A 15783-nucleotide genomic window follows, 5' to 3' on the forward strand; every position below is an offset into this window, starting at 1 on the left:
TTTTATATTCGACGAGTTTGTTGTTCTGTCGGGTGAACAATCACGTATGAGTACCTTTTCCTTAAAACGGACTGTTCAGAATAGAAATCTGTGAATTTGTTCAATTTTTGCTTTAGAGAAGAATTTCACACTTTTTTTTTAGATATGTGTGCCGAATTTCGTTGATAGTAGGTTAAGTAATTAGAAAAATAATGTAGAAAAACGTTAACCACATAGTCAATGGGTTGACAATTCTGCTATCCAAAACCATAAATTCGAACAATTAGTCTTTGGACGAGACGAAGTTCGACGGGTCAGCTAGTTTAGTTTAAAATTGTAAACCGTGCAAAGCTGACAAACGAGAATTTTTTCCTAATTCGGTGTAATATTTTTTTCTGGTTTTTATTCAAGTTTCAAATAATTTTTTTGCAACAATCTTCTGATAATATTTATGAAAATATAAGTAACATGAGAAAGACATCATCATTACACCATCATCAGGTGAATTGAGATAGGTTTTGATATTGACTTCATTCCAAGAAGCGGTGGAGCTCGGAGCACTGTTTCAATCACACATAACCCACATGTCGGTACTGTTCAGGCTCCAATTAGACACTTGTTACTCATAAATGGCACACTTCAGCACACTCGATCCCATTCAGAAACACAATATGTAGCTCTGTGCCGCATTTGTTTTCACTGAAAATCATTTTTACCTATTTTTCCATAAATACATGGTCAATATCGCCATAGCCTTCACCACAAGCACAATGATTGGTTTCGGAAAGTCCGAAGAAGGTGTGCATCTAACGTGTAGTGATTGGACATGAGTTTGGACATCACACGAATGAAATCCCTACTCACATCCAGTCCCTTGAACCATACCTTTGTCGATATTTTAGGATTAATTGAGTGCATCCACCTACCCAGATTATCTCTATCCTAAGAAGCTTGCCAGCTGACAAGTGTTCTTTGGCGAGTCGCGCTATAGAATTCGTTGAAAGCAATCGGTTTCTCATAAATTTCACCCTCAATAGCACCACGTTCGGCAAAACTATCGGCTCTTTTATTGTCTGGAATGGAGCAATGAGCCGGGACCCAAACTATTGTGATTTGATAATTATTATTCAATATGTCGTTCAGACAATGTTTTATTTTGCCCAAGAAAAGCAATTCATTTTTGCCAGCAGCGTTTGAGCGAATGGTTTCAATTGCACTCAGACTATCTGTGAAGAGAAAATAATGGTTTGGAGATAATGTGACGATTACACTCAAACTATAATGAACTGCTGCTAACTTTGCTATATAAACAGATGCAGGTTCTTGAAGCCTAAATGAAACCGAAACATTATTGTTGAATATACCAACTGGGTTTGGTATATTGGCCTCTTCAATTCGTGATCCGTCCGCATTTTTACCTATTGTTTGAGGAGAAATCACTCATTGTCGAGCTCTTCTATAAGCTATTCAAAATTAGGTCAAACTTTGACTTGATCGTAAAAAAAATGGTAGCGTGCTTTGTTATGGCATAACACTTTGACTGAACTTACATTTATCTAAATTTTGAGGTCATCACTCGTTACCTAAAGCTGGAGAGATGCACTTTAGTTAATTTTGGGTAGGTTTTGACGGCTGGTAAGAGTGTTCATACTGATGCAAAATAACTGCGACAAGAGCACAGTTTATCATTTCGATTTTGACAACATGTGTAGAAACGACTAAACTTACTCCATTCGCACTCAGCTCTAAGGGCCCGTGATGTCATTGAATTTAGTGATGCTTTCAATATTTTTTTTAGTAGTTGAGCTTCTACTTTCTGTTCCGTTTTTGACGTAGGACTACAACTTTGTTCTCTATATAGGGGTACGAATTCAAAATACGGAAACTAAAATCATTGGAATGGAACCACCCTACCTTACTTTACAGTTTGCCATAATAAATGCGTCAGATAACAAAATTTTTTTTTCAGGCTACTGATACCTTCAAGCTGCCACTCCGGTTTGTATGGGGAGTCCAACCGGTCGATAGTGGAAACTTCTTGGATCCGGAAAGTAGAGGATCGCTATATTTTGATGATAGTTTTAATATGAGTGCACCAGAGTCGCAACAGTGGTTGCTCAGTTTTTGTAAGAATCTGAAAAAGCAGACTTTCTACCAGATGAGTTACGGACTTCTTCTGCCAAATTGTTTCATCGAGAACTTCATTAACTGGATGTCTAGGCGGTGCAACGATTTTATGGATGAAATAGATCGAACTCCTTGCTGTGAAGTGTCATCTTTTCCGTTTGCTCCGGATGTTTTCGAGCAGTGTTTACCGGAGTCTATTTCCAGTTTGTATGAGACTCCTAGGCAGTTTTTCATTCCCGGAGTGGCGGGGCCCAAGTTTGCAAGACGACCATTCAACAATGACAGCAGCTCTCCGGTGCCCGTTAAAGCTGTTGTAATCGAGTACGAGAGCAACCAGATCTTCACGATGTCATATACGGAAATTGACAGCTTCGTCAGGTCGGTAGAAGATTGGTTGGTGCGAATGTTGGAAGATGCTCCTCAAGGAATGAAGAATGCTTGGTTCATAAGTGAGTTGGAATTTTTCGATCTACAAGACACTTTGTCCACCGGGACCATGGTGGCTATCTGTATGGCAATGGGGGTAGCTTTGTTAGTTTTGCTGTTAGTGACATTAAATGTGTTAATTAGTTTGTATGCTATAGTGACCGTCACATTCACGATTTTGACGACAGTGGCCGTTCTAGTGCTACTGGGATGGAAATTAAATGTACTTGAAAGTGTAGCGGTTAGTACAGCGATAGGTTTAGCGGTTGATTTTAGCTTACATTATGGAGTACACTATAGATTATCGACCGATTCTGACCGTAAATCATCGACATATTTCTCTTTGTCTAGAATGATTGGGCCTACGGCGATGGCAGCGATAACCACCGCTGTCGCTGGAGCATTGATGTTACCCTCGAGTGTACTCGCTTATATTCAAATTGGTGTGTTTTTAGTGATTGTTATGTCTACCAGTTGGGTCTATGCAACTTTTTTTTTGATGAGTCTTCTTAGAATGATCGGACCGCAGTATGGATTTGGTCAGTTCCGCTACCCGAAACTGCGCACTGGGTTCCGTGAAAACAACAAAAGCCAAATGGATGCCAATAACCGGCAGGATATTGATCATCAAAACACTGTTTCAGAGCAACTATTGTCTAATTCGAGCTCAGCGGCCGGTGAGCTGGTTGGATCCGAATCTCATGAATTGGACTCTTTGACGTCTAATTCAATTGTCAAGCCTATCAATCTGGACATTTTGAGACCCATCAATTTCGATAGGGCCTTCAAGAAAAAATACTCATTTCCTCGAGAACAAAGTCCGTCAACGGCCAGTGCAATCACTGTGGTTTTGCCTGACGATGTAGACTATCGTAATGGGTAAATGTGATTGGTGATACAAAGAAATATTTTGCTTTTAAGATTTATGGTGTAGTTTAATGTTACGATGTTGGTATCGTAAAGATCTGTACTGAATTTATCATGTTGATAACTGTATTTAAGCTGAAGTATCAGTCATATATCAAAAATAACGTCTGCGATCTTTAATATTTACAATTTTAAAATATTTTTTATATTCTTTCGATTCTACTCTGGAAAAGAGCAAAATATCTGTGTTTTTCGTACGAAAATAAATAGGTAGAATTTATTTAGGATTATTATTCTCTAAAATGGACCCTGAATAATCGTTGTCTAAGGTTTTGGAATCTGACTTCCTAGGGAGTTGGATAAGGAATTTATTTATTTATTTATTTGTCAAACAAATGTAGACTACTTACAAAAAAAAGTTACAATGGTTTCTTATATGCTATACATTATTTCTAAAATTTGGTTTCAATTTTTCTTTTATTTGTTTCCTGGACATAGTTAGATCGATTTTTTGGCAGTTTTCGTTATAAAAGCACATCATTTGATTAACAGGATTATTTTTGGCATAATTTGTTTTATTTTTTTTTCCGAGAATATTTGACGACTTCTGAGATGGCGACTAGGAGCATAAAATTTTAGTTGTGAAAGCAATGATTCAGATTGTACTCGTGGAGAAAGAATGTCGTTGATAAAATAAACCATTGCAGTTTTGCGGCGTTCTTCGAGTGTTTGTAAGTTTATGAGCATACAACGCGTTCTACTTAGGTACACGGGTTCCATACTATGCTGCAGTAATCCAAAATTGGCCTGACGTAAGTTGTATATAATAATTTTATTGTGTAAGGGTCCTGACAATTATTACTGAAACGTTTAATGAAGCCTAACATACTATTTGCTTTATTGACAATTGTATTATAATGCTCCACGAAAGTAAGTCTTGAGTCTAAAATTACGCCTAGGTCTCTAATAATTTTACATTTTTCTACAGATTTGCTGTTGTAGTTAAAGTTGTTATTTTTACTGCGTGTACTGTAATATTTGTTTCTGTTATTGTTGTTGTTGAAAGTTGTATTATTTTGTTGTTTCCGAGTCAGGGGATTTTTCTTTCTAAAAGACTTTTTCAAAATCACTTGCTTCACTACTCACAATGTATTGCCGTTTTAACGCTACAAACTGCAATCCAAGAGAGAGGTAGAGCCTCGTGTGCTCTACCGTTTTATGAAACAAATATGCCTGTAAAAGTGTCCTCAGCTTTCGTGTTTTCTTTTGTTTTGGGATAAATTTTGGATCTGATGGAGAGATCCGTGTAGTTGACCGATGCTTGTCCTGAAGTGTGTGTTCCTGTAGGTTCCTCAATGTTGATGGTTTCTTGTCGAATTTGTTCGGATTGCCTGTGGTGTTTGGTGATGGTGAGTGATATAGTTTTTGTTTAAACGCGAGCTTTCGCACCTCCGCATTTTTGTTAATAATGACGGCTTGGAAAGCGTCTCCTAAAATCTTTGGTTTAGAATTTCTTATGATGGACGCGAGCGGCTCGCTGATTCCATCTAAGAATTTTGTAATTGTTATATAGAAATTATATCATCTGGGATGGCAACATTGGGTGTAGCTGAAGGTTAGCTCTCAGTTTAGTATTCAGTTCTTTAATGTGCATAGCCTATTTACCCGCGCAGTCCGACCGGCGTGCGTCGAGGATTGGAGGGATGTTTTCTTTTTCACGGTCAGAAAATAATAGATTTTTTTTCTTCTGTTATTTTTTAAACTTTTATTTACTTCTGTTTCTTTACAATTAACAGCACGGTTCTATTCTCATGCCCATGGGCAGCAAACTCTTAAAAAAACCGTTATTATTCGTTATCTTTTTTCGGTAACACTAAAGTGGATCTACGCTTCTAGTGCCGTATGTTTTGTTCATGGAAAATAGCTAGAATCCCTCAGTGCATAGTTCTTCTTCCACTTGCAACCATCAGGCTATGTGCTGACAAATCTGTTTTTTCGTGCCTTTTTATCGGCCACATTTACCGGATTATTTTCTTATTACTATTCAACACTGTTTCAGGCTTCTCTGTCAGCCATATTTAGCGAATTCTCTTCTTCCTACCACGACTATTAACACGAGAACGATATTTTTCCTTTTATTGTTCACCGCACAATGACTAAGATTTTCATCTCGTCCTCAAAAATTTCACTTTCAGTCATGTATTGCTACGGCAACTGCGACTTGCGACTTTTCTGAAAAACTGATTGCACTTGAACTCACGTGAACTGACTGTCCGACTAACGGTTATCTACCGCTCACTCTTTGGAACCGACTAACTTGTGTTTTGTTGTTACTCGTCGCGTTTACGCTGACGTGAAGGCTTGCCTGAAAGGTGATGAGTTTTTCCTTCACGGCTTCCTACCTTTTCTACGATACTAGCAAATTCAAAGGAAAATTTGCTAAGGGCGCTGCATGTCCCCTTACTTACTGAGCTTGATGTTACCTGAAGGGTTAACATCAAGTCGAATGCGTTGGCTTATAACATTGAGGTTTGTAGCTGGATCACAAATTTCTGTGTTTCTAATTACTGTTGCCCAACTTATTTACACATGGGATTTTTTTTCTTCTTGTTTTCGTTTTTTGCTATACGTGAACTAAATTTCCTAACCTTACGGTGGTCCTTGTGTGTGTGTTCTCCTTTGACGTCATCCTGTTCCATGGTATGCTTCTATCGTTGCTTTATCTGTGGAGTGATCGAACGGTTGCTAGTCTCGGACTCTGGGTACCAAGTCGGTTTTCATTCCTAATAGCTCGTTGGCTTCTCGTTGATTAGTCATGTATTGGTATTTTGTATTGTTGCTTCTCATCAAGGCTTCTCGTTGGTTAGTCACTCGCTTCATTGAGTATAGTTACGAATTAATCGTTGTCTCATTTGAGTTTTGGGCATCATCGTTCCGAAAGAGGAGATGAAACTTCTTCGTTGGGTACAATATGTTGAGGCTCCTAGCAGCTTTTATGTATTTCATTTGATTTCGTGGTTATTTTCTTCGTAGTGTTTTTAGTTTTCCACGTATTGATAAACTTTGATTTTCATATGTTTGTTTATGGTATTCAGTTGAGCTTTGGCGATGCTCACTGACTAAATGTGGGGTAGCAATTTGTAACGTTGTGGCATACCCACGCAAGTCATCTTCAACTGTGTTGACTGCGTTTACTTCCTTCTTGTTTTGTTATTAGTTGTACTTGTTGATGTAGCAATTTGTAGCATTGCCATTACTTCGATTTGTTATCACGTCTTCCATATTAAGCTTTTTTCGTGAATTTGCTGCCTCGATTTTTTTTTCAACTCGTAATTGCATCGATTTTTCAGCTCTGCTGTTCTTTCTTCTGACATCTTGGTGATTCCCCGGTTCCCTTTGTCTCCAACTTGCCACCGCCTCCGATCACGTCCTCTCGTTCTCTTAGGTAGCTTGGCTAAGCTACCGACATCCTTCCTTCTGCGACGACTATTTTTCGAGCACACACACATTTTGGGACTCCAAAAAAAATTTTGTATGATTCTGTGCCTTTAATGTAATTAAAAATGATGTTATTATTTGTATATACTTTTTTTATAATCGCATTGTGCATCATATTCTCTTATTTTTTTTCATTATCATATCTTTGTGCACCGTAAAATTTTTTTTTGTGTTTTCGTTATCATATTTGTTCTATCTTATTAGTGAGAACTATGTTGATGCAGGTCGAAAACCCGTCTGTTGCCAATACGTCTGTCTGTGGAAATAAAATTGTTATTGAAGTTGCGGCATGCGAATGCTTGTTGCAGGTTATAATGAATCTTTTCTAAACTGTCCCGCAACTAGCTTCTATGCCATGTTCATTTTAATGGTGTCTTACCATCCTTGCCTCCATAGCTTCAAAAGTCGTCCTTCCGTTCAATTATCGGAATCGCTTCTAAACTGGTCGGTTGTGTAGTGTCCATGCCGCAGCTTCTCTCTCCCACTATCTGAGCTGGTTCTTTCAGTGCGTGTTCCTTTTTTTTTCTTTCTAAAAATAAACTCCAATCTTAATACCTACCTGGTCAAAAGGAAACATGTTAATACCCCATACAAGGTGGAACAAGCGGCTGATGCGAAGCGGAGAAAAAGATGTCATCAACGCTAAAAGAACATAACTAAAAACGACGCAGTAAATTGTTTTTAGAATAAATTAGAATATTCGAAAAAAAGAAATCCAGATACAACAAAAGAAGCCTTCACTCCCACACCGCATCGGGTAAAGTATATATCTTGCCCGGTCCAAGAATATCCACTAGCAGCCTCATCTCGTCTGGGGTGGCGGGCCCAGGCATCCGCGAATACGCCCAACGACGGCGAACCCAGGCCATGATTTCCAATTGTAGTTCCCCCACCGCCATTCTATCGACCGAAGTCGGTACGGAATACCACGCATGTGTCATTTTGCCGGGCACACTACACTCAGAACGCGAAGAAAAAAAAAAAAACTGACGATAACCCATGCGAAACGGCAGGCTTAAATATCAAAAGCCGCGCAAAGTTACGCGAACGCGCGGCGGTCAGTTTTTGCAAAATCGGCAGAAGCGCGAACCAAACCAGCAGCCTCGCTATCCAGCCGCGAAGCTGGATTACAAACGCATGAAATTAATGTCTCTAATACGAAATATTACATATTTCGCTGATATTTTTCCATTCTTGGTATATTTTCCATGATTTTATCTTATCCATTGTTTTCTTTACACTTTGGTTTTAAGTTTTTCGTTGAATTCTTATGTCCACGTATCATTGCATTTCAGTTTATTACTGTATATTACTTTTCTAATGTCTCTTTGATACTTTTTTTTAATTATCTTGGTATTCAGTGCTAACGCTCGGTTCCTCAATCCGTATACTTTTTAAATCGGTTATTGTGAACAATTTCTGGTCTATTCCCATTTTTTATAGTTGTTGTTTGCTTGTGAGGTATGAATCGTCCATAGAAATTTACTGTTTCTAAGAAGGACCGAACACCTTTGACTGTTTTTGGTGCCGCCATCTCTTTTATTGTTTTCATATTGTCTTCCATAGGACGAATTCCTTCTCTGTCAATTACATGTCCCAAATACTTCATTTCAATTTCATTTTTCAAAATTTGGCATTTACCTGGCTCGACTTTTAGATTATGTCGGCGGAGAGCCTCTAAAACTTTGCGTAAGTTTTCATTGTGTTCTTCGATGGTAACACCGAAAACAATTATATCATCCAGATATACGATTGCTTTAACTCCTTCTATCTCATAAAGGCCCATAGGCATTCTTGTGTATTCAAAGTGGCCTTTTGGAGTCGAAAACGCTGTCTTGGCTGCATCTTCTGAGTTAATTGGTACTTGGGATATTCACTTTTTGTTATATCAGTATAGCTTATAGCTTTTTCCAGTCATCACTGTGACTTTTACTGACCCAATCGCCTGTGATTGAGTTCCATCAAAGCCTGCAATGTTTAAATTATCCTTATAGTTTATGTTCTCTGATCCTATTTTCGCGACAGTATCCCATCTCATTACGTTATAAAATGCTCCAGTATCGAGCAAATATTTAATTTTTTCGTTAGGTCTATTTGTTGCAGCAACTTTTACAAATAACTTATTGTTTTTAGCACACTCTATTTTTTACATTTCGTGAGGCGGCATACCTTCTTGCCATTGCCCCGTGTAATTTTTTTGTCGTTTCTGTACACAGCCTACCCTGTGGACTAAGCTTGTTTTGATCATCTGCTTGGTATTTTTCCTGAATTTTGACATTGTTATCTGCCTCGTATTTTGAGACTCTGTTCTCCTGTTTCTGATGAGCTTCATATGATTCTGTTTTTGGTTCATAGGTGATGAGTATTTTTCGTAAGCATATCCAACCTTGGTCATTGTGTATGCTAGTCACATACTTATTCATAAATGTCATTCCCAAAATACCCCCTGGAGTCAAATTCTCCTCTACGTCAAACTTCGTTTGAAAAATTCTTCCTGCGATGATGAAGTTTAGTTCTACGGTACCTAATGTTTTTCTAACAGTACCTGTTACCCCGGAATATTCTATGACTTCGTTTTCATTAATTATTCAAAGCTCCAGAAACTCCTTCAGCGGTCGCTATGCCGTAAAGTAACTTGCCTATCGAGGTTTCTCGAGAATCCGGAAACCCTGCCCAGGCCCTCAGGGCATATTCCTTGATTTCAAATGGTACAATGTTATTTAATCCGTTAATATAAGCCAACCAAGCTCTTGGTTTTTTCTCTCTGGGAGCTGCATCTACATCAACTTCATCAGACACTCCGATGGTCTTTAAAGGTGTACAAGTAGGATTAAATTGTTCCTCTAATGATGCAATGTTGCCAAATACATAATGGACGACATAAGCATTAGCCAGGACGTTGTTTTGCTCGGGTGTCCCTACTAAGACAGCATTGGCGGATCGTTTAAGCCCACTGGCCATCCCTATAGCATGTAAGAATAGATTCAGATCAGGGTTTTCGACAGCTGAGTAAGGAGACCGTGGTGACAGACTTAGATCTCTAAAGTACATAGCGTACGAATCAATTTGGTCCATCTCTTCTCCTATTTTGACCACTCTCATAAATTGATCACCCAAATTGCGGGTCCAGATCCACGGTGCAAATGCTGTAAATGTCAACCCAAGTAGCTTAGTTAACATATAAGTACTTATCAGAGCAGAACAATCCCGGAATCGGCAAACTACAGTCCCGATGCGGGCTGGGGAATATTGATGCATCGGGAATTTAGATAAGTACATATCTAACCCTGCCATTAATTTCACATAATTCGGATCTCCCTTCCATGAGTCAAAATATAGGTTAACCTCATTCAAATTAACTATTTCACCTTCCTCGCCCCCTATCAGTGAACGAATCGCTGTTTTCAGCTTATCTCTATACTCTTCCACGACTGCCCCCTCCAATCGGTTATAAGCAGTGATGGCGACTATGTATTTTTTAATGTCTTGATCCGGTATTGTCTTTGTTCCATTAATCAACTCTGCTGTCGCTCCCTCCGTAATGTCAAATAGATCATCTAGCTTACACTGGTTGCCCTTCTTACAAATATTAAGTCCAAAGCTCGACCAATCTTTTTCACACAAGAATGGTTTTCTCGCCATTTCAATCCTAATAAACAGTAGGGCCACTGTAGAGGTTAAAGTTCCCATCGACAACCCTTGTATAACAGTCTCGTGGAGATTACTTCGATTGACATTAGACAGGGGAGCGAGGTTTATAGGAGGTTTCTTGCCGGGGTTGGCCGCCAACCAGGCGGAAGGGTAAGCAATTGGTGGAGTAGAAGCAACAACAAAGTTGTTAACAGGGGTCCGAAGATCAGGATTTTCAGAAACACGGAGCATAGACGCATCATCATTTACAGGAGTATCAGTCATTTTAAGAAAGCAAGGAACTACAGTTATCTCTTCCTATATTTTGCGATTTGTGTTGATTGTATATACTCCCATGTACTCTGCGTTTCGTCTACTTATCAAGTTGCCAGGTGCTCCAGTGTCTACCAGCAACTGCATCTCGTTATTTGGTTCATTTGCCGTTCTCAAAAACATTCTAAATTCGTTGTCTTTCGTCTTATGTAATTTGATCCATATCCCATCTTTACGTTTTTTGCTATCTTTTTCTTCACTGTGATTGTTCGCATCACTCTTCATTGGTTTTCTATTATCGTCATTTTCAAATGTCACTGTAGAACTTTTGATTACATTTCGTTTCATATGAAACAATTGATTTAGGTTAGTGGAAAAATCGTGCTGGTCTCCGAAATTTTCTCTGAGTGTTTGTATTAGCAGGGAAATCGTGTTTGAGTATCCGCTAGTGCATACTGCAGTACGCTCTTCCGCTTTCAGTTTATTTTTTGTCGCTCTGAAATAGTGCGAATTGAAAGTGTTGGGAGCGCCCCGCTCACCCTTTATTTTGAACTCTTCATAAAGTTCATATACACCGATCGTTCCCTGAATTAAGTTTCAAAATTGAGCGATTTGCTCTTTCAATTGCTCGATCTCAAAATTACGCGTCTCTGATATTTTTATACACGTGAAAAATGGGATTCAACTACTTACAGTAAGGTTTGTAACATTGATCCCTATTGGAGTGAGCGGATTGGTCGTTGTCGTCTTGTAGGCTCGCTGTCGCTGCGGTGCTCGAAGGATCCAGTTGGTCTCGTGCTGATGCTGAACGTGAACGGCTTCCAAGGAATCGTTGTCGTTGCGGTGCTCGAAGGTTTCGGTCGGTCTCGGGCTAATGCTGAACGTGAACGGCTTACTAGAGCTGTCACGCCAATCACTTCTATTTTCATACTCACTACTATCCCATCTCTGACACCAGTCAGGGGATTTTTCTTTCTAAATGACTTTGTAAAAATCACTTACTTCACTACTCACAATGTATTGCCGTTTTAACGCTACTAACTGTAATCCAAGAAAGAGGTAGAGCCTCGTGTGCTCTACCGTTTTATAAAACAAATATGCTGATGCGACAAATAGAGCTACCTGTCTTGCTATTGGTGTACCTACGTTTCGCGCCTTACCTACAATGAAATGAAAATCTTTTTTATAATCATTAGATTTGTCATATGAATCAAATGCAGAATATAATTTATAGAAGTTTCATGGAAACTTATAATCTTTATTCAAAGTGTACGTTAAATCTAAATAGACGATACCATAATGAAAGTTATGAGAATATTCCATATAATGTATATGGAAATCCGATGAAACCTAACTCGTTACATAATTTATATTCATTGGATATGTCTTATGAATCGTACACAGATGGTATTTCACAAAAGACATATGACAACTTATGACCTTTAATGGAACTCTACATAAAATCTTAATGATGTTTAATAAATTTTATATCTTCATAATCTTTATGATATTGATAAAAATACCATATACAAGTTGAAGCTGAAGAAGGAGTTGTGTCCTCGATATTCATCAACTGCTTCAGACAGTTTTTTTTAGGAAGTTCCGTTATTTTAGATCGCTGACAAGACAGCTCATACAATTTCGTTCAAGAATATGCCCTAACGGATTATGAAATAATTACCCGGTACATCTCATCATTCTTTCTGTCTAATAAGAGGATTTAAATTATTTATTTATAGTTTCGGGATCCTACTTCTCCTTCGCAAATATAACGACTAGTATAGCTCAAATCCTCAATAAAAGAAGTAGTTTCCGATTCGTCTGGTAACTGTAAATATCCGATGAAATCAGCCAGTTCCAAAGAAGTAAGTGTAGCTGAAATATTAAAATAAACTTTCATTATGAAACTCTTAACATACGAAAAATATAACAAGTTTTTAATAAGACAATTATATTTATTGTTTTAGATTCCCTTATGCACCATTATCCCAGTATTTTAATTAATTTGTATCTTATATGTATCACTTATTCAATCAAATAGCAATAATTTGATCTATATATAACTGGTATATAGAACTGGGATGACCTCCATCAAAAGTTATATATAAATTTTATGAAACTAGTCATATGGTATAGATAAACCTATCTATATCAATTCGAAATGAATATAATATGCGCTTCATAAATTGTTTCCTTGTATGTTGTGTGGATATCTAGTAATGTTTATAGGGGCGCGCCAATAAATTTGACTCGGACTGGAAATTTCATTCGTTATATGAAAATCTTATAAAAATAACGTTACGAAGAGTTTTATGTTTCATAAGATTATCTTATATATTTGACATGATGTTGAATACACTTTGTAGCTATCAATGGAAATGCTAATAGTCAAAAATCATTAGAATATCATATAATGTGAAAATAAGAATTTAGCTCAGTGTATTCTAATTGGCTAATTCACTCATCAGTGTTTTCCTAACGCCGCTTCCGATGTTTCCGTCTGAGGTTTGCTTTTTCTGCTTGTTTTTCTTGCAGCCGTCGAGTGCGCTGTTTCTTGTCATACTCACTCCAGTCTCGTAACCAGATTTTTTTACTTCCAATGAAGCGCCAGCCACTGTCGCATGCTTGAATTTCCTTCTCTGTTTCTAAAGTTTTGCTGTCTAGTTCAGGAGTACAGTCCAATATTTCTTCTTGTAGGCTTGGATGGGCGAATTTCTTTTCTGGCCTTGGGTTAGAAAATTCTGACGTTTCTATGTTGAGACTACTAGCGTCAGCATCGATTCCTGTTTCGAATTCGTCAAATTTGTGAAGTAGAACTACAGTGCATTTTGCGATTGCCGACTGCGCATTAATTGCCAGTGTATTACTTGATTTACCCAAATCTTCAGCAAGAGATTCAGGCATACTTATGGTTTCTGAAAGCTTAGAAAATTCCAGTGATATTTTTTTTTCGGTTGCAGTATTAATGTTGTTTATTTTGAATCCGTTTGAATATCGGTCAATAATGACTCGATATGATTGAATGATTCATTCGAGTCTGACTGGACCTTAATACTGTCCGTTAATTTTTTCTGCTGGCGTATGAGTTCCTTCAAATTGAATTGTTCGTAATAGTCCTCCTGACATTCGATGAATAGAGGAAGCATGAATGTACGCAGCAGTTCTTCATTATTTCGCTGAACGCCAATACAGGCGGAATAAAATTTCCTGCAATTCCAAAGAGAATGATTATCGTTCAGTGCACAATTGACGACACCACACTTTGCCATACTGCACTACGCAAAACGATTAAAAAAATATACACGCTGTCGGAAGAAAATAAAAGTATATGTGCAATTTAAGCACTACGCGACGCGGGTCGAGAAATGTAAAAGAAATAATAAATAATTTAAGCGCGCGGGCTTGTGGCACAATGCCCTAAAAGCACCCGTTCTCTCGGGCGGTTGAAATGACAATGTACTTTACTGATATATAATAAAAAGATCACACGCGGTGGTCTTTAAAAAAAACTTTTTATTCCTTTAATTAAATTTACATTTAACACTATGCTATGCTAACTGAACTCGTCGCGCGATTGAAACTGAATGAATGCCCTACCTATCGAGGTTCTACTTAATGGTTCTAATTGCTGATCATGCTATATTGGCCTGGGGGTGAAGTCCACCGGGCTGGAATGCTTGCAGCGGCGTGTTCGAACGAGTTGGCAAAGTCCACCGGACTGTACTGCTGATGTCTGCACTTCTGCAGTGGCGTGGTCGAACGAGTTGGGCCGTTGGTGATTGATCAGTATGTAACTCCTCCGGGGGGTAAAAAAGCGTGACCTCACGCGTCCTGATTTGGTTGATCTCCAGGTGATGGGGTCTTGGGTTTACTTTTCCTAGTAAGTTTTGATAATATTGTGCATAATGACTTTCTGTAGAGTAAAAAAGCAAAAACAGATACTGTTATGGTTAATGCCGTAGAGATGGAGATTCCTCCTAGTAGGCTCCAATCCCAAAGTTTGTTATTGTACTGCATTAGGTAGACATGGTCGATCTTCTTCCTGTTGGTTATTGTAAAGTTGTTGATTAATTTCAGTACGTCGTCCTCTGGTTGCAGTTCCATTACAAGGTTGTGCATTGCTCCATGTAAAATATTTGTTGTTATTTCCTTCGTACTCGATGTAAACGATTCGTTTCTGTAGGAAATGCTACAGTTTGAAAATGATATTAGGAAATTTCCGGTCAAATTGCGGTCATCTGGTCCACAATTGGTTTGTATTAAATCGTTCCGGGCATTATTAATAAGTATCATGCCGTCTGTAAGGAGAGAACTTTTTGTCTCCAACGATTCTTTTGTTGAGCATTTGCTCGTCTTTCCTTCTATCAAAGGTTGTATACAACTATCAGAATACTCACGAATGAAGGCGCTGCGTTGAATATACGCGGTCGGTTGGTTCGTGGAGTACAATGTTTTTCCAATTTTTAACAGATAATCTGGAAACTGTGTGGTTATCTGTCCATCTTTCGTCGTTGGAATTATTCGAATGATGGATCCTTCTTCTTTTTCCAGCTGTGGGACCTTTATGATGTACAAAAGGGTTTGATCGTTCACAGCTACGCTGGGTTGCACGAGGTTTAGTGCTTCGTCCGGGAGGTCCGTCTGAATTCCCTGATCTTCTAAGATTTTCCTGATGATGAATATCTCATTCAATGAGAGTATTTTGTTGCTGGTTATTGCCAATTTGGAAAGAATAACGGCGTCTGCTATGTCCTCTAGCAGCTTGTTGATAACGTCTATTTTTATCATGGTGACGATGGTCTCCATTTCGTCCAGTATTATTCTGTTTTTTGCTTTGTTCTCGATGATTGCGTTGATACTCCTGGTAATTGAATTCAGTCGGTTATTGAGCTGTTCGTTTACCTGGTATTGTTGGTTGTTGTTGGCGATCAACTCGTTCATTGTCTTGTTGATGATCCTCAGGTCTTCTGCATCTGGGCTGCC

The 15783-nt window shown here is 38.4% G+C and overlaps 1 protein-coding gene across 6 annotated transcripts in view; it reads left to right on the top strand.

Annotated features, from left to right (window-relative positions):
- LOC131440413 (protein dispatched) overlaps positions 1-15783 on the top strand; it is a 69444-nt gene that overhangs the window by 20222 nt on the left and 33439 nt on the right. For 4 of the 6 annotated variants that reach the window (XM_058611679.1, XM_058611677.1, XM_058611680.1 and 1 more), the window contains one exon: positions 1949-12884. In XM_058611679.1, the coding sequence (XP_058467662.1) occupies positions 1949-3415 (1467 nt within the window). In that variant the 3' untranslated portion in view covers positions 3416-12884. Of the gene's footprint in view, positions 1-1948; positions 12885-15783 lie in introns of those variants that run through there. The other 2 variants (XR_009231388.1, XR_009231387.1) reach the window with 2 other exon arrangements.

The sequence above is a fragment of the Malaya genurostris genome, chromosome 1 (genome assembly GCF_030247185.1).
Source record: "Malaya genurostris strain Urasoe2022 chromosome 1, Malgen_1.1, whole genome shotgun sequence".
In the NCBI taxonomy this organism is placed as follows: domain Eukaryota; kingdom Metazoa; phylum Arthropoda; class Insecta; order Diptera; family Culicidae; genus Malaya; species Malaya genurostris.